The sequence below is a fragment of the Marmota marmota genome, unplaced genomic scaffold, assembly GCF_001458135.2.
Source record: "Marmota marmota marmota unplaced genomic scaffold, marMar, whole genome shotgun sequence".
Classification (NCBI taxonomy): domain Eukaryota; kingdom Metazoa; phylum Chordata; class Mammalia; order Rodentia; family Sciuridae; genus Marmota; species Marmota marmota.
Genome location: NW_026000229.1, coordinates 27,601,050 through 27,626,403, shown reverse-complemented (window position 1 = coordinate 27,626,403; position 25,354 = coordinate 27,601,050). Strand labels below are relative to the sequence as shown.

Sequence of the window (25,354 nt, the reverse complement as noted above, 5' to 3'; positions counted from 1 at the left end):
ACACATTAACCTTCCAATAACACTTAGAAGCTTATGTTGGTGAGCTAAAGAAAAAGAAAACTGGGGGCTCTTACCTGTATAGTACGAATAAATGAAACGGAGACTCTTTCTTCGAACTCATTAACTGGAGTATACAAATTCAACACTTTGACAATCTATGAGAAATGAAAAGATCAAAGTTTTTGGCATATTATGAAATATACACTTGATATTCATAATCTAGAAAACTTAAAGTTTCTGTGTGTAGTTTTCAACTCGGGAGTGAGTTATGATAGGAGGGAAGAAGGAAGGCACATTTACTTTCGTTATTTGAATTTCTGTCAGAATTATTAATGTAATATTTGTATAGTATTTTAAGAAGCAATATAAATTTAGAAAACTATTCAAAAACTATAATGCAAAAAAAAATAAAAGTGTTCTTATTCCTATCCTTTCAGTCTCCCAAAGTAGCAGCTATTAACCATGTCCTGAGCAATGTTATATATATATATTCTGGAAAATGCTATTTTTTATGCAAATTGGTTTGTTTTATTAATAATATTCTACAATTTGCTCTCTTCACATAAATATATATATATATATGGCCACATTAAAAATAACATAATTAAATATTATTTCTTTTAAATGGTATTTTTGTTTCTTTGCTTTTTGGTATGGGGTATTAAACACTGGGGGGCTTAACCACTGAGCCACATCCCCAGTCCTGTTTTAATATTTTATTTAGAGACAAGGTCTCACTGAATTGCTCAGGACCTTGCCAAGTGTTATTGAGGCTGGCTTTGAACTCGTGATCCTCTTGCCTCAGCCTCCCAAGCCACTGGAATTATAGGCATGCACCACGGCACCTGGTTTGAATTGTGTTTTTAAAAACATGAATAACAACAAAGTCCTCTAAAGAAATTAGCCAATTAATTAAAGGGTATGAAGGTCTTTAAAAATGTCAAATTAATTCCTTTTATAAAATGATCATATCTCTTTTTTAACAAAAGCAAATCACTGGGGTTGGGTTGAAGCTCAGTGGTAGAGTGCTCGCTTGCATGTACAAGGCCATGGATTTGATCCCCAGTACACCCCACCCCTATACACAAATAACTGCCATATAAAATAGAAAGATATTTTCATTTTCAAGATATTTTTTTAAAGCTTTGCCATGAGTGGTCACTAGGCACATGTGGCTATTTAAATTTAAATTCATTAAACTGAAAATAACAAATTCCAGACCATGCTGATCTATAGGTAAAGAATACATAAAGCACCAGAGAGATGTGACTGAGAAAGCAGACATGTTTATCAGGTTGTAGGTGACAAAATGAATTAGGAATCAGCCCCTAAGAGGCAACTCTTAGAACTTTAAGAAGTAGGATAATTTTGTTAAATAAAATTTGTTAAATTTTAATGAATCATAGGTCTACCTTACTCTGTGAAATATGTGCTTAAGACATATTTAAGTTTTAGAGTACATTCTTTAAAAGTTGGATGACATCAAACTTCTATGAAGTCAGGCTTTCCTCAATGCACTTTTACTTTCCAAATGTGGCAGAAAGGGGGAGCAAATCTCAAGACCATTATTCAGTGGTGTGGTTCCTCTTTATTCTTAGCAAGAATTTTTGTAAATATGAATTCCACATTAGGAAGCTACAAATCTTGATTCCAACTATCTACTAATTGAGTTTAATTATATTGGCTGCAACTAAAGATGTCTATGCCATAAGATATGTGATGTACATCAAGAAAGTTTGAGTCAGCACAGAAAATAACCAGGCAAAACAAAAATGGGTATGTTCATGCTGATGCCTAAAGGCCTCATGTTTTTGCCATTGTCCTCAAATACCCTTCCCATGCTCCCACTTCCTTCAATGTAGTGCCCAGCTTAAAGGGACCTCCATGAAGTCAGCTATTATCCCTCAGCACTTACTACAGACTTTACTATAGAATTTGCTAGAACCCCTAATTTGCTAGAGTCAGCTTGGTGCATCTGTGTCTTCCTTCCTAAACTATAAACTCCCTGAAGGCAGAAAATTTTCATTATTTATTTAAGTATTTTCTCCAACACTAAGTATGAAGCCTTGAGATGGGAGGCTCACTTAGTCATTTCTAAACTGAAGGAGTAAGAATTATCTGTCTTAAAAAGGAGAAACCTAAAGAATCAATTATCAAATAGTGATGAAACCAATTTTGTGGAATATAAGAGAATGATATTCCATGACAGCAGGGACTTTGTTTTGTTCCTGGTTATAGGGTCTGGAACATGTGCAGAACACTGTAGGCACTCAATATTTGGGGACTTTTGACTATAGATGTCTGTAATTAGCACTGAAATGTATAAATTTCTGAAAAAAATCTCCTTTCTTCAAGATCTGTAGAGATACATCTTCTCTATCACAGATGAGGTCAGTGCAGAGACAAGTGCAATGACAGAAGATTTCTTTATTCTCCAAAGGTCACCTGTGATGACTGATATTATTTCATGACAAGGAAACTTGCTTTACCTGGGCAGTAGTTAAAGCATTGCACATGGAACAAATGGCTTCTGCATCATCATCTGTTTTCTTTTTTACTTGCAAAAGCTGAGCAGCTTGAATGAGTGGTTCCAGGGTTTCTTTTGCCCCACTGTTCATCAGATTCTTGTCACGTAGCCATTCTTCTAGTTGACTGACATTGTACCTATGCCAAAAAAAGAGAGGATGAAAGATAAAATGCAAATTTGCTGAATGCTGTCATAAGTGTCTTAATTTTTTGTGTGTGGCCTTGTCAGTTAAAATGACAGGCAGTATTTTTGTTCAATTTTCTAAAATCTAATCAGCTATGCTTAAAAGTTTATCATTATAGTCATGAGGTTTATAATCACAATTATGTAAGATAAAATGACAAGAGAATAAAATTCTCTTTAATGGAACATGGAAATGAAGTCATTATAGCAAAAGATATAGAACTTGCAAACAAAATAGAATACATATTATAGCTCTATCCTTATTAGACAACTGCCCAGAAAGCACTTTCTAGCTTCTCTCACAAGTTCAGAGATGAGTTCCTTGTACAGAGACTTGATAATCCTTAATGTACTCTCTTTCTTAAGGTCGGCTCCAAATTGGGTAACTGAATAACCAGATCCACTCTCCCCTGATATATGCCTATGCTCAAGCCTCTTCAGGGAAGGGTTTGGGCAACAGGGATGGTGTCCTGAGGAAGCCTAGGGATGGAAAAAGAGAAGGGCAAGGGAAAGTACTTGGAAGGGACAAAGACTCATATTGGGAAGAGACGAACAGATCACATAGATGCTAAGGTTTCAGAAGGTGGCCAGATAAGTGACAGTGGATCTCACACTAAGATTAAAATAAACAAAAATACACAGTCATAACATAGTAACCAGACAAACAGGAGGCATTCTGATATTACAGTGAGTGACTTCACATTTGTAAGCAAAGCTTATAGAGAAAGAAGGTCCACTACTCCCTGAACAGAAGGCATTATCTTAATATAAATTCTGAGTAGATGTGAGCCAGTGGAAAACTGAAAACAAACACTAAAGTTTCTTGAGAGAGAGTTACTAAATATTTTTGAAAGAAAAATTCTTTTTCTTCCTCTCAGTGAATATTTTGGCCATTTAAAAATAAATATTTGCAAAAAATATCAGGTCTATTACAATAAAGAGCATACGCTGAAGAGTAGTTGGGTATAAAATTGAGTATACCTTTTATTAAAATATGGGGGGTATATTTCAAGTGTTAGTAAAAGATCTATTACATCTGTTTTTGTTGCCTTAGGTTTTACAAAAGGTATTTTTCCAAAATATATTTCCAAGAGCATTAGAAATCTTCACTATAGTATTTTCTTATTGCATAATTAAAACACACACAAAAGGAGAGGAAGCAGCTACCTCATCTTTGTGTATTTTTTCATCATCTCTCTATGTCTTCAAACAAGTTAGCTTCATAGTAGAGCAAGGTGTTTCCCATCAAACAATGAGAAGAATGTGCTGGCAAGGCACTGACAAGGAGCAGTAACTGCCAGGCAAGAGAAAGTCCCTTGCTGCTTGGCTACGTGGCAACCAAATCAGGTGCATGTACTGGAAACAAGTCATCAGTGTCCCCCACCCTGATAGGTCAGTTGGGCAGCAAAAAGAAGCTGTCACAGGTGCTGCCACTTGCTCACCTGATCTGCATGCCTTTACTCCAGGAGCACATGTCCTTACGCAGGAGGAGGTTGTTCAGGGTGATGGCCCCCACAATATAAAACATCTGCTTGACCACCTGCTTGATCAGTTCTGGGTCCATGCCGTGCTGACACATGACTGAGTGGAATGAGTTGAGCTGTCGGAGGATGGAGTCCAGTGTGTAGGTGCCTTCATCCGCAATACTGGAGGTTCGCTTTCTTAGCCCCGTGGGCTTCACCCCGGACACACCCTGAATTGTTTCATGCTCCAGCATGCCTGAGACTGTAGGAGTATTTCAATTATTAGAAGTTCTGAAAGGCAACGTATTTCATGTGCACAAATATGTTATGTGCACATGCAGTTACACATTCAATTTGGGAAAATTATCTGAGAATCCAAATAGAAGGAAAAGGAAGCCAAGCATAGTTGTGCACACCTATAATCCTAGCTAACTGGGAGACTGAGGCAAGAGTATCACAGTTTGAGACCTGCCTCAGCAACACAGCAAGACACTGTCAAAAAAAAAAAAAAAAGAGGGGGGTGTGGAAAGAAAAAAAGGGTTTATAACTCAGTGGTAAAGCACTTGCCAAGCATGTTTGAGGTCCTGGGTTGAATGATTCCAGTACTGCAAGAATTAAAATTATTAAAAAAAGAGAGAAAGGGGACTTCAAGGAAAGGGCTTCTGGATTTTAAACTTTAATGAAGGAATAATTCTTAAATGCAAATTTACCATAAAAGTAAATACTCTTGGGGCTGGGTTATGACTCAGTGGTATAGTACTTGTCTATCATGTGAGGCCCTGGGTTCAATCCTCAGCACCAAATATAAATAAATAAATAAATAAATAATAAAAGGTCCATTCACAACTAAAAAATATTTTAAAAAAATAAAATAAGGGGATCTAAGATGGAAGACTAGAAGGAGGCTGCATTCTGTGTCACTCTGGGATCTGGGATTCAAGTAGTGGGAATACTATTTCTCTGTGAGTGTTTACAGGACCCCTGACAGATTTTCCCATGCAGGAATCATGGCCGCGATGCCTGCACATGTCCCCAGACCTCAGCACAGGACTCCTGGCCACTTGTCCACGCCTGACCTCCCAGTGCCTGAGTAGGATCACCGGCATTAGCACCCGTGCAGGACTCCTGGCCATGCACCTAAGCAGGAATCTCAGTCACAACTCCCATGCAGGACACCCTGTCACAGCCCATGTGCAGGAACTCCAACTGCCCCTCCCATATGGGCCCCCATCTACCAACATGGGGCTCCCCAGTTGCCTCCATCTTGGGGCACTGCAACAACTGCCATAGTCCCCTACATGTGGTAGCCTGCACATGGGGACAGCTGCCATCCACAACACTGCATGCCACAGAGCTGCATCTCTTAACACCACCACTGGGCCCCACCTGACCTGAGACCCCATCCCTGAAAGCCTCCATCTTCAGATACCTTTGTTGCCATCTTTATTTGGGACAACTCCCAGCTTGGAACACTGGCTGGGGCTTAGAAGCAATATCAAGTTACCGAAAGTCCCCAACTCCCCCCCTCTCCCCTGCAGCCCCTAACCTGGCACAGTGCTTGTGGCTATGCGACTGGTACATAGCTCACAAAACTGGGTCCTGAACTGCCCAATACAAAACATCTCTCCGAGACAGGTGCACAGCCCCCAGAATGCAGCCTACAAGACCTCCAGAGAGAAAGGTTCCCCACTGGGATGTAGAAAGGGAGCGGGTGAGCGAGATACAGTTTAGAGACTAAATTAGAGATCAGGAATTGCAAGGCCTACAGGCGATATAAGAGATAAAACCAGGTGCCCACATCACATAAGCGGCCCCCAAGGGAGATCCCTGGGGTGCAGTCTCCCATCAGGGACCAGCAATTGCTATACCCCACCTCTAGGAGCTATGCCCCAAGACCAATGCTTCCACCCTAATAACCTTCACCATCCTGAGGGTGGACATACCAGCAAACACACAACCCCACCTATTGGATGAGAAGGGAAGCAGAAAAGATACTGATCTCCCAACAAAAACAATCCTTGTATCTTCCTTTGATATATATTTTTTTCTCTCGTTCTCTCTTTTCCTGCCCTCATATCACCAACATTTGTGAAAACAAATACTTTTCATGAATTAGGCCAATGAGGACTGGGATGTCTGAATAGTATATTACAATGGTGTTGTATATTATTTGTCTCCATTTTTTTCATTTTTTATTTTTCTTAATATTTATGTTTGTTTGTTTTGTACTCTACCGTCTTCCCACTTACTTGTCTCCCCTAAATCACCTTCTCTCTCTTCTCCTGATATTAACCAACTTCTTTAGATTCCTCTTTCACACTTTGTAATATCTAATAACTCTATTTCTTTACTTCCAACCCCCTCAACATCTCATCCTATACCTTACTCCAGGTTCTTTGTCCACCATCAGAAACTGTAGACCCTTTTGCAAATCTTCTGTTTACATGTAGACAATAATTGAACTTACTATTTCTTTATAATGTGACAAAACTGTAAACATCTTTATAGCAGCTATTTGGTTTATGGTTGTATATTGTTTGTATTGGGATCTGTTCAAAATTGTTCTCCCCCTTAAAGGAGAGGTTTTGGAACCCTACAGGGGCACTACAAACTTATAGGGTAAAAACTATAACACCCAGGATCTGCTGTGCTAGAAGGGAAAACACATGAACAAAATGAAAAAACAAGGGGAGAAAGTGCCCAAAACAAACCAAGACATTACATATTAGAATCCATGGCCAGCACAGCAGAAGAAGTGACAGAGAAGGAGTTCATGATGTACATAATTAAAATGTTCTGTGAAGTAAAGGATGATATAAGAGAGCAAATACAGGCAGCAAAAGATCATTTCCATAAAGAGCTACATAAGCAAATACAGGAAGCAAAAGATTACTTCAATAAAGAGATAGAAGTTCTGAAAAAAACAACCCAGAAACTTTGAAATGAAAGAAACAATAAACCAAATTAAAAGCTCAACAGAAATCATCACCAACAGATTAGTCTACTTGGAAGACAAGACTTCAGACAATAAAGATAAAATATATAATATTGAAAAGAATGTTGATCACACAGTGAAGATGGTAAGAAACCATGAGCAGAACATTCAAGAATTACAGGATAACATAAAAAGACCAAATTTAAGAATTATTGGGATAGAGGAAGACACAGAGTTATAAGCCAAAGGAATGAACAATCTATTCCATGAAATAATATCAGAAAATTTTCCAAACATGAAGAATGAATTGGAAAATCAAATACAAGAGGCTTACAGGATACCAAATGTACAAAATCACAATAGATCCACACCAGGGCACATTATAATGAAAATGCCTAACATAAAGAATAAGGAGATAATTTTATTATATATACATTTTTTGATTTTATTTTTTTAGTTGTAGTTGGACACAATACCTTTATTTTATTTATTTTTATGTAGTGCTGAGGATTGATCCCAGGGCCTCACAAGTGCTAGGCAAGTGCTCCACCACAGAGCCACAACCTCAGTCCAAGGAGAGAATTTTAAAAGTCACAAGAGAGGGGCTGGGGATGTGGCTCAAGCGGTAGCGCGCTCACCTGGCATGCGTGCGGCCCGGGTTCGATCCTAAGCACCACATAAAAAACAAAGACGTTGTGTCCGCCGAAAACTAAAAAAAATAAATATAAAAAAAAATAAATAAAAGTCACAAGAGAAAGGAATCAGATTACATATGGGAGAAACCAATTAGGATATCTGCAGATTTTTCAAGCCAGACTCTGAAAGCTAGAAGATCCTGGAACAACACATACCAAGCTCTGAAAGAAAATGGATGCCAACCAAGAATCTTATATCCAGCAAAATTAAGCTTCAGATTTGATAATAAACTAAAAACCTTCCATGAGAAACAAAAGTTAACAAGTTAAAAGCCTGCACTACAGAACATCCTTAGCAAAATATTCCATGAAGAGGAAATGAAAAACAACAATGAAAATCAGCAAAGGGAGGTATTACTCTAAAGGAAATACCAATCAAAGGAGAAACCAAATCAAAGTAAATACCAAAAATAAACAAATATAACCCATAATACAAATCATGAACCCTGAGTGTTCATGGCCAAACTCACCAATCAAAAGATACCTACTGGCTGACTGGATTTATAAAACAAAAAACAATATGCTACCTTCAAGAGACTCATCTCATAGGAAAAGACATACACAGACTAAAGGTGAAAGGTTGGGAAAAATTATACCATTTACATGGACTGTGGAAACAAGTGGGGGTTTCCATCCTCATATCAAATAAAGTAGACTTCAAGCCAAAGTTAGTCAAAAAGGATAAAGAGGGCACTTCTTTACTGCTTAAGGGAACCATACATCAATAAGATATAACTATTATAAATATATAAGCCCCAAACAATGGAGGATCTAAGTTCATCAAACAAATTCTTCTCAAGTTCAAGAGTCAAATAGACCACAATACAATAATTCTGGGTGACTTTAACACACCTCTTTCACCACTGGATAGATCTTCCAAACAAAAGTTAAACAAAGAAACTATAGAACTCAGTAATACAATCAATAATTTAGACCTAATAGACATATATAGAATATTTCATCCATCAAACAAGTGAATATACTTTATTCTCAGCAGCGCATGGATCCTTCTCTAAACAAACCATATATTAAGTCACAAAGCAACTCTTAGCATATAAAAAAAATAGATACTACCATGAATCCTATCAGATCATAATGGAATGAAATTATAAATCAATGATAAAATAAAAAATAGAAGCTACTCCAACACCTGGACACTAACTAATAAGCTATTGAATGAATAATGGGTTGCAAAAGACATCAAAGAGGAGATTAAAAAATTCTTAGAGGTAAATGAGAACACTGATACAACATATGAAATCTCTGGAACATTATGAAGGTAGTAGTAAGAGGAAAGTTCATTGTATGGAGTTCATTTCTTAAAAGAAGAAAAAGTCAACAAATAAATGACCTAACATTACTTCTCAAAGCCCTAGAAAAAGAAAAACAAATCAACACCAAAAGCAATAGAAGACAGGAAATAATTAAAATCAGAGCTGTAATCAATGAAATTGAAACAAAAGAAACAATTGAAAAAATTGACAAAATTAAAAGTTGGTTCTTTGAAAAATAAACAAAAAGTTGGTTCTTTGAAGAAATAAGTAAAATTGATAAACCCTTAGAAATGCTAACGAAAAGAAGGAAAGAGAAAACTCAAATTACATCTATGATGAAAAAGGAAATATCATGACAGACACAACAGAAATACAGAAGATAATTAGAAATTATTTTAAAAACTTGTACTTCAATAAAATAGAAAATATTGAAGGCATTGACAAATTTCTAGAGTTATATGATTTGCCCAAATGGAATCAGAATGATTTACACAAGTTAAACAGATCAGTTGCAAGCAATGAAATAAAAGATGCCATCAGAAGCCTATAAACCAAGAAAAGTCCAGGACCAGATTGTTACACAGCTGAGTTCTACAAACCTTCAAAGAAGAACTAATACCAATACTCCTCAAATTATTTCATGAAATAGAAAAAGAGGGAATACCTCCAAACTCATTCTATGAGCCCACTATCATCCTGATTCCAAAACCAGACAAAGACACATCAAAGAAAGAAAACTTCAGACCAATATCTCTAATGAACATAGATGTAAAACTTCTCAATAAAATTCTGTCAAATCGAATAAAAAAACATATCAAAAAGATAGTGCATCACAATCAAGCGGGGTTCATCCCAGGGATGCAAGGTTGGTTCAACATACAGAAATCAATAAATGTAATTCATCATTATCAATAGATTTAAATAAAATTAAGAATCATATGATCATCTCAATAGATGCAGAAAAAAACATTTGACAAAATACAGAATCCCTTAATGTTCAAAACACTAAAAAAACTAGGGATAACAGGAACATATCTCCACATTGTAAAAGCTATCTATGCTAAGCACCAGGCCAACATCACTCTAAATGGAGAAAAACTGAAAGCATTCCCTCTAAAAACAAGACAGGGATGCCCTTTTTCACCCTTTCTATTTAACATAGTTCTTGAAACTCCAGCCAGAGCAATTTGACAGATGAAAGAAATTAAACTATTTGCTGACAATATGATTCTATACCTAGATGATCCAAAAAATTCCACCAAAAAACCTGTAGAAATAATAAATGAATTCAGCACAGTAGCAGGATATAAAATTAACACCCCTAAACCAAAGGAATTTCTGTACATTGGTGACAAAATCTCTGAAAGAGAAACTAGGAAAACTACCCCATTTACGATAGCCTCAAAAAAAAAACAACAAACTGGGGAATCAAAAAAGAGGTGAAAGACCTTTACAATGAAAACTACAGAGTGCTAAAGAAAGAAATTAAAGACAACCTTAGAAGACAGAAAGAACTCCCTTGTTTTTGAAAAGGCAAAATTAATATTGTCAAAATGACCATACTACTAAAAGCACTATACAGATTTAATGCAATTCCAATCAAAATGCAAATGACATTTCTCATAGAAATAGAAAAAGTAGTCATGAAATTCATCTGGAAAGATAAGAGACCCAGAAGAGCTAAAGCAATCCTTAGCAAGAAGAGTTAAACAGGTGGCATCATTGTACCAGACCTTAAACTATACTACAGAGCAATAGAAACAAACACGGCATGGTACTGGCATCAAGATACACTTGTAGACCAATGGTACAGAATAGAGGACATAGAGATAAACCCACATAATTACAGTAATCTCATATTAGACAAAGGTGTCAAAAACATATATTGGAGAAAGAACAGTTTCTTCAACAAATGGTGCTAGGAAAATTGGAAATCCATATGCAACAAAATGAAATAAAACCCTATATCTCACTATGCACAAAACTCAATTCAAAGTGGATCAAGAACCTAAGAATTAAACCAGAGACCCTGCACCTAACAGAAGAAAAAGTAGGCCTAAATCTTCATTATGTCGGATTAGGCCCCAACTTCCTTAATGAGACTCTTATATTGCAAGAAATAAAATCAAGAATCAATAAATGGAATGGATTCAAACTAAAAAGCTTCTTCTCAGCAAAAGTAATAATTATTGAGGTGAATAGAGAGCCTACAGAATGGGAGCAAATTTTTACCACACACATATCAGATAGAGCACTAATCTCCAGGATATATAAAGAACTCAAAAATCTTAACACCAAAAAAACAAATAATGCAATCAATAAATGGGCCACGGAACTGAACAGACAATTCTTAGAAGATGATATACAACAATATCAACAAAAATATGAAAAAATGTTCAACATCTCTAGCAATTAGAGAAATGCAAGTCAAAACTACTCTAAGATTTCATCTCACTCCACTCAGAATGGCAGCTATTAAGAATACAAACACCAATAAGTGTCAGTGAGGATGTGGGGAAAAAGGTACACTTATACATTGCTGGTGGGACTGCAAATTGGTGCAACCAATATGGAGAGCAGTATGGAGCTTCCTTTGAAAACTTGGAATGGAACCACCATTTGACCCAGCTATCCTAGTCCTCGGTTTAGACTCAAAAGGACTTAAAAACAGCATACGTAGTGATGCAGCCACATCAGTGTTTATAGCAGCACAATTCACAATAGCTAAATTGTGGAACCAACCTAGATGCCCTTCAGTAGATAAATGGATAAAGAAACTGTGGTATATACACAACGGAATACTATTCAGGAATTAAAAAGAATAAAATCATGGCATTTGTAGGTAAAAGGATGGAGTTGGAGAATATCATGCAAAGTGAAGTAAGCCAATCCCAAAAAACCAAATACCAAATGTTTTCTCTGATGGGGGATGCTGACCCATAATGGGAATGGTGGGGTGAGTATGGGAGAATGGAGGAACTTTAGATAGGCCAAAATGGAGGGAGGGGAAGAGGGTGGGCAGGAGGGTACATTACTCTAAGTACATGTATGAAGACATGAATGATGTGACTCTACTTTGTGTACAACCAGAGACATGAAAAATTGTGCTCTATATGTGTACTATGAATTGAAATGCATTCTGCTGTCATATATAACAAATTAGAATAAATTAAAAAAATAAAAAACAAGTAAAAAAAAAACTTTAAAATTCATATTTGTGTACATGGATTTAAGTCACATTAGGTTTAGATAGAGAGGTATGGAAAGGGTAATATCAAATTTTGTCTTGAGCTAGGGTTAGTGTTATAGAATTAAGATTAATATGAGGAAATATGAATATTCATAAGAATGTATATTTAAAATTATGTGTGAAAACATACATAAACATATAAGACCTGAAAGAGGGAAGAGTAAATTGTGAGTCCTATGAATATATATTTTGTAAATATGAGTACATATTGATGAAACCTATATATATTTTTATATGCATTCAAATTTAACATTGAAAATGAAAATAAATGAAATAATAAATGAAAATAAATGAAATAATAAAATAATTAAATAAATGAAATAATAAATGAAAATGTATGTCTAAAATAAAGAAAGAAAGAAAGAATTAAAAAAAAGGAAATGAAAATAAATATCAAAATACTTTTAAATTCAAAATAAAATAAAGTAAGTATCCTTAATGATGTAGTTTCTAAAGTAAGAAGTAGTAGCCTTGTGATAGGAGAAGCTATGGCATCTTGGGTGGGTTTTTGAGAGGTCAGTGTTAAGATAAGCATTTCTTGGAAATTATTAAGAATACAAATAATAATAAATGTTGGTGAAGATGTGGGGAGTACTCACCAATATTATTGGAAGGATTGCAAATTAGTAAACCATTCTGGAAAGAAGTATGGAAATTCCTCAAAAAACTAGAAATGGAACCTCCATATGACCCAACTATCTGACCCCTCAGTATTTACCCAAAGGATCTAAAATCAGCAAGCTATAGGGGATGCAACAATATCAATGTTTATAGCAGCACAATTCACAATATTCAACCAGCCCAGGTGTTTTTCAACAGACAAATGGATAAAAAAATGTGCTATATATTCACAATGGTACTTCACTTAGCCATAAAGAAGAATGAAATTATGGCATTTGCTGGTAAATGGATAGAACAGGAGATCGTCAATGCTAACTGAAATATGCCAGACTCAGAAAGTCAAGTTTTGAATGTTTTCTGTCATATGGGAAAGCTAGACCAAAATAAGGGGAAAAAAAGATAAAGGGGTGTGAATCCCATGAAAATAGAAGAAGATAGATCAGTGAAATAGAGGAAGGGAGGGAGGAGAGACATGAAAAGGAAAGAATGGTGGAATGAATCTGATCAAACTTTTCTATGAACACATATGAATATACCACAGTGAATTTCACATTTATGTATATCCACAATGTACTAGTTTAAAAGGAAAGATCAGTACTGTAGAGGGAAGGAACAGAGAGAGAGGAAGGAGGAGAGGTAATGGGGAGGTACTAAGGACTGAATTGGAGCAAATTATATTCTATGCTTGTATAATAATGAAAAATGAAACACAATATTAAATATATCTATAATGAACTAATAAAAAAGATAAGCATTCTTCACATTTGAGTTTCAGAGGCAATAAAACAGTAAGAAAAATGTGACACTTAGAAATAGTCTTGGAGGAGACCTGGGAGAGGCAGTTTGAGTGGGGCTGGAGAGCTGGGTCCTTCCTTGACCTGGGTTTCCCACAATAGCAATGAGACCTTGAGCTAGCCTCAGCATCCCGGGACTTAGTCTTTTGGTTTGTGGCATACTGCTCCCCTACTGTGCTCTCAGAGCATCTGGCTGATGCCTTCCTTAGGATACTTCTGAGATGTCCACTCCCTGTCCAGTAACCCCTTGAAAGCAAAGATCATTCCTGGTTCATTTTTACCTCTTTGTGCTAAACTCAGCTTCTCAGAAACTCACCCTGACAATTTTTTTTTTGGGGGGGGTCACTGCTATTAAATGCCTGGGAGATGGAAACAGTTATTTAGAGTGGGACATCTTAGAGGCAAACTTCTTGTTCAGCCAACCAATACGAACAAACAAAACTAGAAAAAAAGATTTGCTAAAGCTGACCTTTGTCTCTGTTACCGCCTTTATTTTGGCCAGGTTGACCTTTTAGTAGACAATAGAAGAAACAACTGCCATCTGGCATGGCTTCCTTAACCTTTTAGTCTCTGGTTAATTGTGGGCCTACAAAAAACAATAGAATACTATGAGTCCTTAGAAGGTAAATAAAAAAAATATTGTAGAAATATGAAAAAACACATGGGTGGAGAAAGAAAGAGTAGGTAGCTAGAAGTAGCCTTAAGAGTCTGCTGATAATCTGCATGAAGATAACAGTGCTGGTAACTTGAAAAAAATTTTTTTAAACTTTAAATGCATTCAAAACTAGTAGCTTGACTCCTAAATTCTGTTCCTACCTGCTACACATTCCAAAGAAACACAGATAGTACAATATATAAATAAACACCCAGAATGAGTACACATTGATAAAGAGAGGTACATGGAATCACACATTGAGCTGAATATACATAAGCATATCACACACACACACACACACACACACACACACACCAGCAACTCAGCTGAGAAACCACCTTAAGCCAAATTGCCTTTAAAATGTCCAGATGCACAACTCAGCTTGGAGTGTCTGAGACAAACCTATGGGTCATGTTCTTGTTGACATAGTACCTTCTCAGTCATTTCACTGTAGATTATTAGGCAAAGTTCAAACCTTCCCCAGCCTCCTTGTTTTTAGATGAGGGCCCCTAGGAAGCCCTGTGCAGTAGCACCATAGTCCAAAATTTGAAGCATTATGGAAAACTGAACAAGAGATAAGGTCTATTTCTGGTTATAAGGAATATGACAATAAGAAGAGAAAAGCATTACACATTAAGAATGGGATCCAGATCTGCTGTTTTGATCATGTGGAAAAATGAATTTCTGTGGTATGCCAGGTAGCCATGGCTGGAGTTCTGGGATTCCTCAGATAATTTTAGGGCTGTTTATGTTCTCCACATTAATTTATGCCCTGAAATATGTGCCACTGGCAGTCACTTATTGATGAGATAGACAGACTGTGATGTTCAGTGATGTGCTGGCCTTACCAATCATTGGTTGAAGGATGTTCTCTAATACCCGTACAAGCTGCTGGTAAATCTGAATGGCCAAGTCACTCAGCACCTGCCGATACTCAGCCAGGTCAAAATTGGTGAGGCAGTGTTCATTTTGGCGAGAGGTATTATGCTTCATGAAGCCCTAGAGTCATAAAGAAAAGTCATAATGATACACATGAGGTCAAGCATCTCTTCTGTCTGCCTCACTATCTCCAGTTTGGTGAGCATCTTTATGCTCTTTCTTCTCTCTCCCAAGGGTTTCCATTTATCCCACACAAAAATGCCAGGATAATCATTCAATTGCTGGTATGTGCTTGTTTGCTTTTATCATTTCTTTCTTCCACTTCTTACAAGCTTTTGAATAATAGGTACATTTGGCAACCCAGCATTTTAAGCTGTTCTAATAGCAATGTCAATGAAATAAGTGGGGGAATTTAACTAAAAAAATGAATGAGGTTTCATTTATGAAATAGCAGGTTTACTGCTAAACACTAAATTATCTTAAAGTACTAATTTCTTAACTTCAGCTCACTAAATACAGTCCTATTCATAAACACTACACCCATAGGGCCTCCATAATCTTGAAATAGACCAATTTCTACAGAGACTGGTAAACAACAAAAATTTTCCTTTCATTATATTTCATGGTATCCACATTATTTTTAGTCAGAGATTAGAATGAAATGTTTTGGTGGTAGCTGTTAAAAAGAAAAGTTAAGTATACAAGCAGGTAGTTTTTGCAGTTATTTTTGCATCTGAACATGCTGCTCACTTGATATTGCTTAATAAAGGCAATTGTTTACTTGATGGATTCTGCCCTTAGTCAAGTATCTGCCTTCCGATAACTAATTTAAGGACATGTGGGGATGGACAGGACATAGTTAATGGCCTTTCTGGAGGTGGGTACTGGGGATTGAACTCAGGGGTACTCAACCACTGAGCCATATCTCCAGCCCTATTTTGTATATTTTTTATTTAGAGGTAGGGTCTCACTGAGTTGCTTAGGGCCTTGCTAAATTGCTAAGGCTGGCTTTGAACTTGTGCTCCTCCTGTCTCAGCCTCCGAGCTGCTGGGATTACAGGCATGCATCAACATGCCCAGCACTTTCTGGGGGATTCTTATGTCAGTTCCATGTTCTCAGGTGTCTTGCTCATCTTTATATTTGCCATCATTTGTGAGGACAGTCCTCTGCCTCTGGGTGTTATTGGTCAGTTTTTCTGCCTGCCCTTCTGCAAAGGATGGGGAGGTGTAGAGGACAGTGGGCTAGGGGTACAGGCTTGAAGAGGTAGGCTGTCCCAGAATCCCAGACTTAGGCAACATTTCAGTTTTTTTCATTTGTAAAACTGGGTTTTTATTTCCTACATGCAAATGTCATAAAAATTAAATAACATAAATATACTGAGTGCTGTCAGATATATACTAAATAATAAAATGTATTAATATAGATATTTTAATTATTAAAGAGATAATATTAATTATTAATAAAAATTATTATTTTTCATAATTTAAAAATATTTTGAAGTTTATCAAACAACTAAAGAACACATCAGTACAAACAAAAGTAATATAGATTTTTATACAGATCAAAAGACACATGAGAGCAGGGCATGGTGGCACATGCCTATAATCCCAGTGATTGGGAGGTGGAGGCAGGAGGATTGGGAGTTCAAGGATAGTCTCAGCAATTAATGGAGGCCTAGGCAACCTAATGAAATCCTGTCTCAAAATAAAAAATAAGAAAGGCTAAGGATGTAGTTCAGTGGTAAAGCGCCCTGGGTTTAATCCCTATACCACAAACAAACAAAAAACAAAATACACATTATCTTAGATTATATTTTGTCCCCGATCACCAGTAACAAGCCAAAACTGACAAATTTCTAAATAATTCAGTATTTCAATATTAGCTCTTGACAGTTCACTTCAATGTACTGGCAAAAAGATTCATTTATGATAATATTCATTGACTGAGGTTTATTTTATTTTTGCTGTGCTTTCTCATAATTTAAACTCTAACAGTGAAGAAATGATGTCATTCCTCAATTCACTGTTTGGTAGGTAATGAACATTAAACAAAAAGATGAATTCCCAAGCCATCTTTGAATTTGAGTTTTGGAGTTAACATATGTTTAAATATTTTTCACTTTAAAATTTTTCCTTAAAAACAATAAGAAAGAATAGCATGCTGGTTTTATAAGCAAGATTTTCTCACCTCTTCTCCACTGTACTGCTTCAAACAGTGCAAAAATCGGCATGTGTTAGAGAGCCAGAAGGAGACAGTTTCAAAATCATCACCTCTTTTCTGAAAAAGAGAATAAGTCTAAATTTGTCTTTTTCTTAGAGAAATAACAACTGAAAAAAATTGAACAGACACCAGAAGGCCTATTTCTCTTAGTTACCATCATGAACTATTACAAAAATAAATAAGTCACATTGCAGCCTTACATCATTGCTAGCAGAATATAAACCATAGGTTCATTGGCTGTTTGTTACTTTTCTTGCTATTAGAAAAAGTATTCCCATTTAGTCGATGTTAGCTATTCTTTTATGCGATAAAAAATTCAACCCACAGCTGATCTGAACTCACTTCCCTTGGGGTTAAGGAAAAAAAAATCAGAGAAAACTAAAGGCTCAAAAGAGAATGACAAATTTTATGATAAAGAATATGAATTATACCCCATTTGATTAAAAAAAAAAGAATATGAAAAAGTCTGAAGCACTCACCCAACTTAGCTAAAAAATCTTTTCAAGAATAAAATAAAATGTCTGAGCAGTGAACCAGGAAAATGGTGGGAAAAATCCTGCACTGCGCATTACAGAGAGGGTGAAGCTGGTTGGCTCTTCACCAGGGATGGGAAAGAGTGGAAGGGAGGAAAAGAGAGTCACTGTGCCTGAAAAAGAGTCTGGGTGTTGTTCAGGGGCTGAGGAGTAGCCATACTCAGAAGTTCTATAACTCTGCAAACAAAACCATTAACTAGTTTGGATATGGAAAGTCACAGAACTATCAATATTTGCTTAAACCTTTTTCCAGAAAATGATGCACAGAAAAAACTACAATAGTTTACCTGGGACAGCTGTCCAGCACTAAATAGCTATGCTTTTAATTTAAGAGTTCTTTTTTAAAAATGTTAAATTCTAATAACTTTTCTACTATATCTCAAAACCTAGGTTCTTAAAAGTTATATGAGAATACCTGCCTTTGGTCTTTGGTAGTAGCTTTATGTAGTAAAAGTGTACTTGGAGTAGGATATATCACAGGGAAAGACAGATTTCTCATAGAATAATTTTTTCTTTTTTTTAATACCTTTATTTTTATTTATTTATTTTTATGTGGTGTTGAGGATTGAACTCAGTGCCTAACACATGCAAGATGAGCACTCCACCACTGAGCCACAACCCCAGACTGAATCATTTCTTTACGTAATAAAATTATTTCCTCAATCAAGTGCAAAACAAACTAAAACCCTTAACTTTTTGGAGAATATTTTTCTGAAAAGACTTTAAGAAAGAAATCTCAGAGGATGGAAATCATAATTTGTCTTTTTAGCTGAGACAGGACTATTAGGTTCTGGTCTTCAATTTACCATAAGGTAAATATCTGAAAGATCTAGCTAGCTACAATAATCTTCCAATATTAGGAAGAGTACCAAAAGTGCATAAAATTTTATGATACTCCCAAACACAAAAAATCATCTTATGGCTTGAGTGAAGGTTTGACCAAGCACTATTTTAAGTCTTGCAAAAACCCTGCATGACAACTGCTGCTAATAAAGGCTCTGGGCTGAGCTGAGAAAGACCATCAGTCCAGATTCAAGAGCAAAGCTGGCCTCAGGTTGACTGGTAGAACAGGGACACCGAAGCTCTTGTCTAGGTTGTCTCTGCTGATGTTTAGACAAGTAAAACTGCAGAGATCCTTGGAACAACCTCAAGATAAAGCTTGTAACTGCACCTATACCAAAGAATTACCAGAATCCCCACTCTCCAATGGGAGTGGAGAATTACCAGATGCAATTGGTTAAAACTTCAGAAGACTTCATTACAGAAATAATTCAGCATTTGTTCTCATTACTGGGCTGCAGTCTTTGCTAAGCTACTTTTAAAAAAATTAACTCAATACATACCATTTCTTTCAGCATGAACACTAAAGGGGACTTTTATTTTCATTAACATCAAATAGCCTATATTCAATACTTCAAAATAAGAAACCATTTGCTTCTTTGGAAACTTAAAAAATTTATAATTGAATGCTAATTCTGTACTCAAAAAGTTACTAGATCTAGCTTGCCAAAAACAATATTTTTAGGTGAGAATATCATGTTTGGTCAAAACTAAATAATAAATCAATATTATCTGACTGTCTCACAGAGAAGACAAGATGAATGCAATGACACTTGCAGATTTTGATTTACTAGAAATAAATGATCTATGAGCTAAAAACTGTATGGATTCTCCATATGTCCTTGGCTAGTTATGCTGCTTCAGAGCCCATGTGAAAAAAACAGTTGCTAAAATCAAAACCAGATGTGAGACACATGTACCACAATTTTAAATGGCATCAAAAGGATATTTTGTTCTAGCACCCACTCCTTTCTAATCTTTAAACAACGTGGCACAATAAATAAATGCCTTCTTGCAAGGTTGAGGGAAAATTTTGCTTTTGTCTAATTAGGAGTCGACTTAAGTGGCAAAACTTGTAGTCGAAGTGCAATATAGCACCAATATAGCACCAATATGTAAAAAATTAAATGAGTTATATTCAGAAAACATCAATCAGTTTTTAAAAGTTAAGTCTGCAGAAACTCCACATTTCAGTGGATATTAATAGAATATCTGCAGAATAGAGATTAAGAACCAGCATTTTTCAGAAGTTCATGACCAGGGGATGGGGGGTGGAGAGGAACAGAGAGTTAGTGTTTAATAGGTACAGAGTTTTAGTTGGGGAAGATGAAACAGTTCTACAAATGGATGCTGTTGATGGTTGTACACACTGTGAATACACTTACTGCCACATAACTATACACTTATAAATGGTTAATATGGTAAATTTTTTGTTTATATATATAACCACAATTAAAGTTCAAGAAAGGCATCTTAGAGTTGAGAGAATCCACTGTTAACTACTTACTTATCTTCATCCTCATTAAGTTAGATAGTCAGAAGGCAAAGCACCTGGAGCACATTATGTCAATTCCTCACAGAAACACTAAGTTAAAACTAAGTATGATGATCGTTGTTTCTCTACAGTCAAGAGGAGGATTATGCAAGGTGACTCAGAGATTACTGAGTTATGTAGGGCTTTCTGCTTGGTTATATAATGCTGCTGCCTCTTCCAAGTCTGTCTTCTCTGATTAGCATCTTATGTTGCTTTTCACATGGAAGCAGGCATTTTAGGTAACAAGAAGAATTATGGGGTGAGTTGGAGAATAATGGGTACAAAAGTTGGAAGAAAATATTTTAATGCTTTATCAGACTTGTTTTTATATGAATAAGCCATGTATTATTGAACGTCCATTTTAACATTAGCATTATCCTATCTATCTATCTATCTATCTATCTACCTATCTTAATCTCCACTGAATATTTTTAATTTAGTTCCAAGTATAATCTTAAAACAGACTATTTCTGTCCATGAAGAGATTAAATTTACTCCCCAAATAAATGCAATTATATCAAATTAATTTTGCTACATATCCAATTTGAGTCATGTTCTAAAAGAAAGTATATAGAGAGGTTGCAAGGAAGAATGTTTCCTAAACTGCAAGTTTTTAGTTAACACTGGAAAAGAACTAGCAACTTTGCCCAAGTCCATGGAAGAAAAAGCATGTCTGCACAGACTGTCATCATGAACATTCATCATGAGAATTTTGATGAACTTGAGCTCACCTTCAATACTTTTTTGATGCTGTTAATTGTTGACGTTAGTAATGACCTTACTTTCTGATCATCATTCAGGTAATCGGCATGTCGAACGCACATAAACAGAATATATGCTGGTAGCCCTGGAATCAAATTGACTGCTACACCCCGTGGTTTTAGTTCTGGAAAATGAAAAAAAAATGTAAAATTATACTACATTGAAAGTCTCTGTGAAGCATGCTTTGCCAGATATAAAAGCACAGTTATATAAAGTTCAATCAATCAGGGTAAATCAGATTTAAAATTTTTTTTTTTTTGTACTGGGAATTGAACCCAGGATCACTTTACCACTGAGCTATGACCCCAGTACTTTTAATTTCCTATTTTGAGATGGGGTCTTGCTAAGTTGCTTGGTGGAAGGGAGTGGGGGGTGGGGTCTTGCTACATTGTTGGCGCTGGCCTTGAACTTTCAATCCCCCTGCCTAAGATTCCCAAATTGCTGGGATTATAGGCATGAGCCATCATGTCCAGCAAAAAAGAGTATTTTAACAAATTGTTAAGAGGAGAAATTCTTGAGTGTGGGGACATGTCTATCTAATATTTATATGTCCTGCCCTGACTCTTCCCTTGAACTCCAGTCTTGTGTATCAACTGCCTTCTTGATATCTCTCCTTAGATATGTCAAACTGAACCTCTCCCAAACCAACCTCCTGGTTCTCTGATAAACCTGCTCTTTCAGTGTTTGGAAATGGCAGCTCCAATCTTCCAGTATCTCAGGTTATAAACCTCCTCATCCCTTTGGCTCCTTTCTTTTCTCATAATACATACCTAATCCACCAATGGATCCTGCTGGCTCTCCCTAAAAAATATACCCAGAGTCCAAACTACTTTGCACTACAGTAACTAGCTATTACAGTAACTAGCTAGACCACCATTATCTCTTCTCGATTTGCTATAAGAGATTCTTACCTGGTCTCCTTGGTGCACCCTTTGCCCCACAGTATATTTTCTATATATCAACTATAGTATTTCTTTTAAAAAATATAGGTAAGATTATCTAACTCTTGTTCAAGAATCCTCCAGGCAGCTTCTCATCTCACCCATTTATAAAATCTGAAATCCTCATGTAGTCCATGTGATCTGGCCCTGTTCCTCTTCCCAAGCCCTGGCTTACCTGCTTCAGTCAAATGCATTTCCTTACTGTTGGCTGAATATACCAGGCCTGCTCCCACCCCAAGGCCTATGAACTTACTATTTTTTTTTGCCTCTAAGGTTCTTTACTCAGATATCAGCTCTCTTACTTCCTTTAGCCTCTGTCCAAAGATTACCTTATCAAAAAGTGTTTCCTGACAAATTTTATATAAAACAACACACCTTCCTTCATTCTTTATTCTTTTTTATACCCCCCCCCCCAAACAATGACCTCTTGAACATTTTTGCTAAATGAAGATCATGTTGAAACTGAGGTACCTCTGTACCCATATATAGTTCTGAGTTTAATGCCATGAACCTGAAGAATGTTAAATCAAATATAACTGCCAATCACACTGCTGTCACCCTGGCACTTGGGTGGTAGAATGCTGTACATATGCTGACGGAGCAGTTTTAAGGTTTTTCAGTTCACAACTCATGGGTGTGTGTACTCTTTCCTTGTTTACCACCAGCCCCTGAACTGTCTTCTCACAGAGCCAGAAGGCTCATACCCAAGGCCTGATGCCCCTCTATAATGCTTCTGGACTCCCTTCTCATTTGTCCTACCCTGTCCTTCCTTTACTGGAATCTTTATCTTAATTCTTTTGTTTCTTCTTTATTACTAAACTGTTGTCCTCAACATATTTAGATATAAAACTTTCCAGGGAAGTAAGGAAAAACAGAAATTCAGAAACCTAAAAGGCCTATAGGTATTCAACTGTAAGAATCCCTTGAGAGGCTATTTAAAAAGTACTAGACATGGCCAGGCTCTATTTCCTACAGATTTTAATTTAATTGGCTTAAGTTAGAGGGACCATCAATACTTTTCTAAAGTTTGTTGGTGATTCTAATGTGCCCATAGGACTGAGAAGGCCGGGCCTCAAGAGATCCTTACAGTTAGGTCCTAAGCACTTGTCCCTGCAGTTTGACTAACAAAGCATGGGGTAGTCAAGATGCTGCAGCAGCACTGCAATGTACAGCATGTAATTACGACTAAAGAAACTTCAGTGTTGACTACTTAAAAATGATTGATTAGTCTTCCCACCACTGCCACACATACTAGAAAGAGCTTTTATCCCATGTAGAGAATACTTACCTAGAATCAGGTTCTTAACAAGCTTTTGCTCATCTTCCTTCTTGTATTCCAGCATTCCTTGGAAATCTTTTTCTTTCCTGGGAATGTTGACTGGACGGATAGGCTCATCAATGATCTGTCCTGGAGATATATTCTCCATCTGGCCCACTTCATAAGGGAAAAAAAAAAAGAGCAGAATGGTTTCTAGATAGGAACATGAAACCCTCTCATTTTTCCTATCATTTTAAATGAACTCTGTAACAATACAAACTTGCCATATTTGCCACTTAAAATTGTCCTCTTATAATTATTCTCTGGTGCTAAAATTGGGTGGATAGGTAGCAAAATTAAATGATGATGCTACTCTGACAGGCACTAGAGCCTGATATTATTAACATCAAATAATCTGACCTGAACTGATTTGAAAATTTCAAGTTTTTTTTTTTTTGTAATAAGGTTTCTCACAAAGGGAAAAAAAATTTTGTACAAGGGGACAGCACGATCAACTAGTTCTAAGAATCTAGTCATTAAAAACAAAAGAATATTTACTCTAAATGTATCATTATAATCATCTCAGACCACATCAAGAGTGTTCCTTCATACTAACTGATGTGAAAATGTATTTTTTTTCCATAAGGGCCTCATAAGGCAAACACCTTTCTCCTGCCACCTCTAATCTCCAAAGAAATCATAAACAAATAAACACCTTTATTTAATATAAATTCCTAAATATTTTTTTTACTTGTTTGTTGCTTTTAATGAATACTAAAGTCTTGCTATGAAGCTGCAATCATTGAAGTACAATAGTATTAAAAATGGTCACTATTGTCAATGACAGCAGCTAGAGAAGAATTATGCTAAGGATAAAAAGAGGCCTCCAAGTTCATCTCAAAGTTGGGAACCAAAACGGAACATGTGAACTTGTCTTGATGATTGTGATAGTAAGCAGGATTTTTATCCTTTAATCTACAGGAAAGGAAAGCAGTTAAGAAATCTCTTTAAGATGCTATCCTTTCTCCATTGCATGGTTTTAGCACCTTTGTCTAATATAAGGTAGTTGTAATTTTGTGGATTTGTCTCTGTGTCCTCTATTTTGTACCATTGGTCTACCACCCTGTTTTGGTGCCAGTACCATGCTGTTTTTGTTACTATTGCTCTATCTGGAATCGCAATACCACCAATTTCACTCTTCCTGCTTAGAATTACTTTAGCTATTCTGGGTCTCTTGTTTTTCCAGATGAATTTCATGATTGCTTTTTCTATTTCTGCAAGGAATGTCATTGGGATTTTGATGGGAATTGCATTGAATCTGTAAAGTGCTTTTGGTAGTATGGCCATCTTAATAATATTAATTCTACCAATCCATGAGCAAGGTAAATCCTTCCATCTTCTAAGGTCTTCTTCTATTTCTTTCTTCAGGGTTCTGTAGTTTTCATTGTATACCTCTTTCACCTCTTTTGTTAAGTTGATTCCCAGGTATTTTATTTTATTTTTTTTTGAGGATATTGTGAATGGAGTAGTTGTCCTCATTTCCATTTCAGAGAATTTGTCACTGATATACAGGAATGCCTTTGATTTATTGGTATTGATTTTATATCCTGACACTTTGCTGAATTCATTTACTAGTTCTAGAAGTTTCTTGGTTGAATTTTTTGGGTCTGCTAGGTATAGGATCATATCATCGGCAAATAGTGCTAATTTAAGTTCTTCTTTTCCTATATTTATGCCTTTAATTTCTTTCGTCTGTCTAATTGCTCTGGCTAGTGTTTCAAGAACTATGTTGAATAGAAGTGGTGAGAGAGGGCATCCCTGTCTTGTTCCAGATTTTAAAGGAAATGCCTTCAATTTTTCTCCATTTAGAATGATGCTGGCCTGAGGCTTAGCGTATAAAGCTTTTACCATTTTGAGGTAATTTCCTGTTATCCCTAATTTTTCTAGAGTTTTGAACATAAAGGGATGCTGTATTTTGTCAAATGCTTTT

General features: G+C 36.2%; 1 protein-coding gene across 1 annotated transcript in view; it reads right to left on the bottom strand.

The window, feature by feature from the left end:
• Window positions 1-25,354, bottom strand: part of Myo5a (myosin VA) — a 163,636-nt gene that overhangs the window by 6,459 nt on the left and 131,823 nt on the right. Inside the window, exons 35-41 of the mRNA XM_048793247.1 lie at window positions 23,395-23,541; window positions 21,135-21,289; window positions 17,464-17,553; window positions 15,246-15,396; window positions 4,153-4,435; window positions 2,490-2,664; window positions 75-155 (exon numbers count right to left, since the gene is read on the bottom strand). Of these exons, the coding sequence (XP_048649204.1) occupies window positions 75-155; window positions 2,490-2,664; window positions 4,153-4,435; window positions 15,246-15,396; window positions 17,464-17,553; window positions 21,135-21,289; window positions 23,395-23,541 (1,082 nt within the window). The remainder of the gene's footprint in view (window positions 1-74; window positions 156-2,489; window positions 2,665-4,152; window positions 4,436-15,245; window positions 15,397-17,463; window positions 17,554-21,134; window positions 21,290-23,394; window positions 23,542-25,354) is intronic.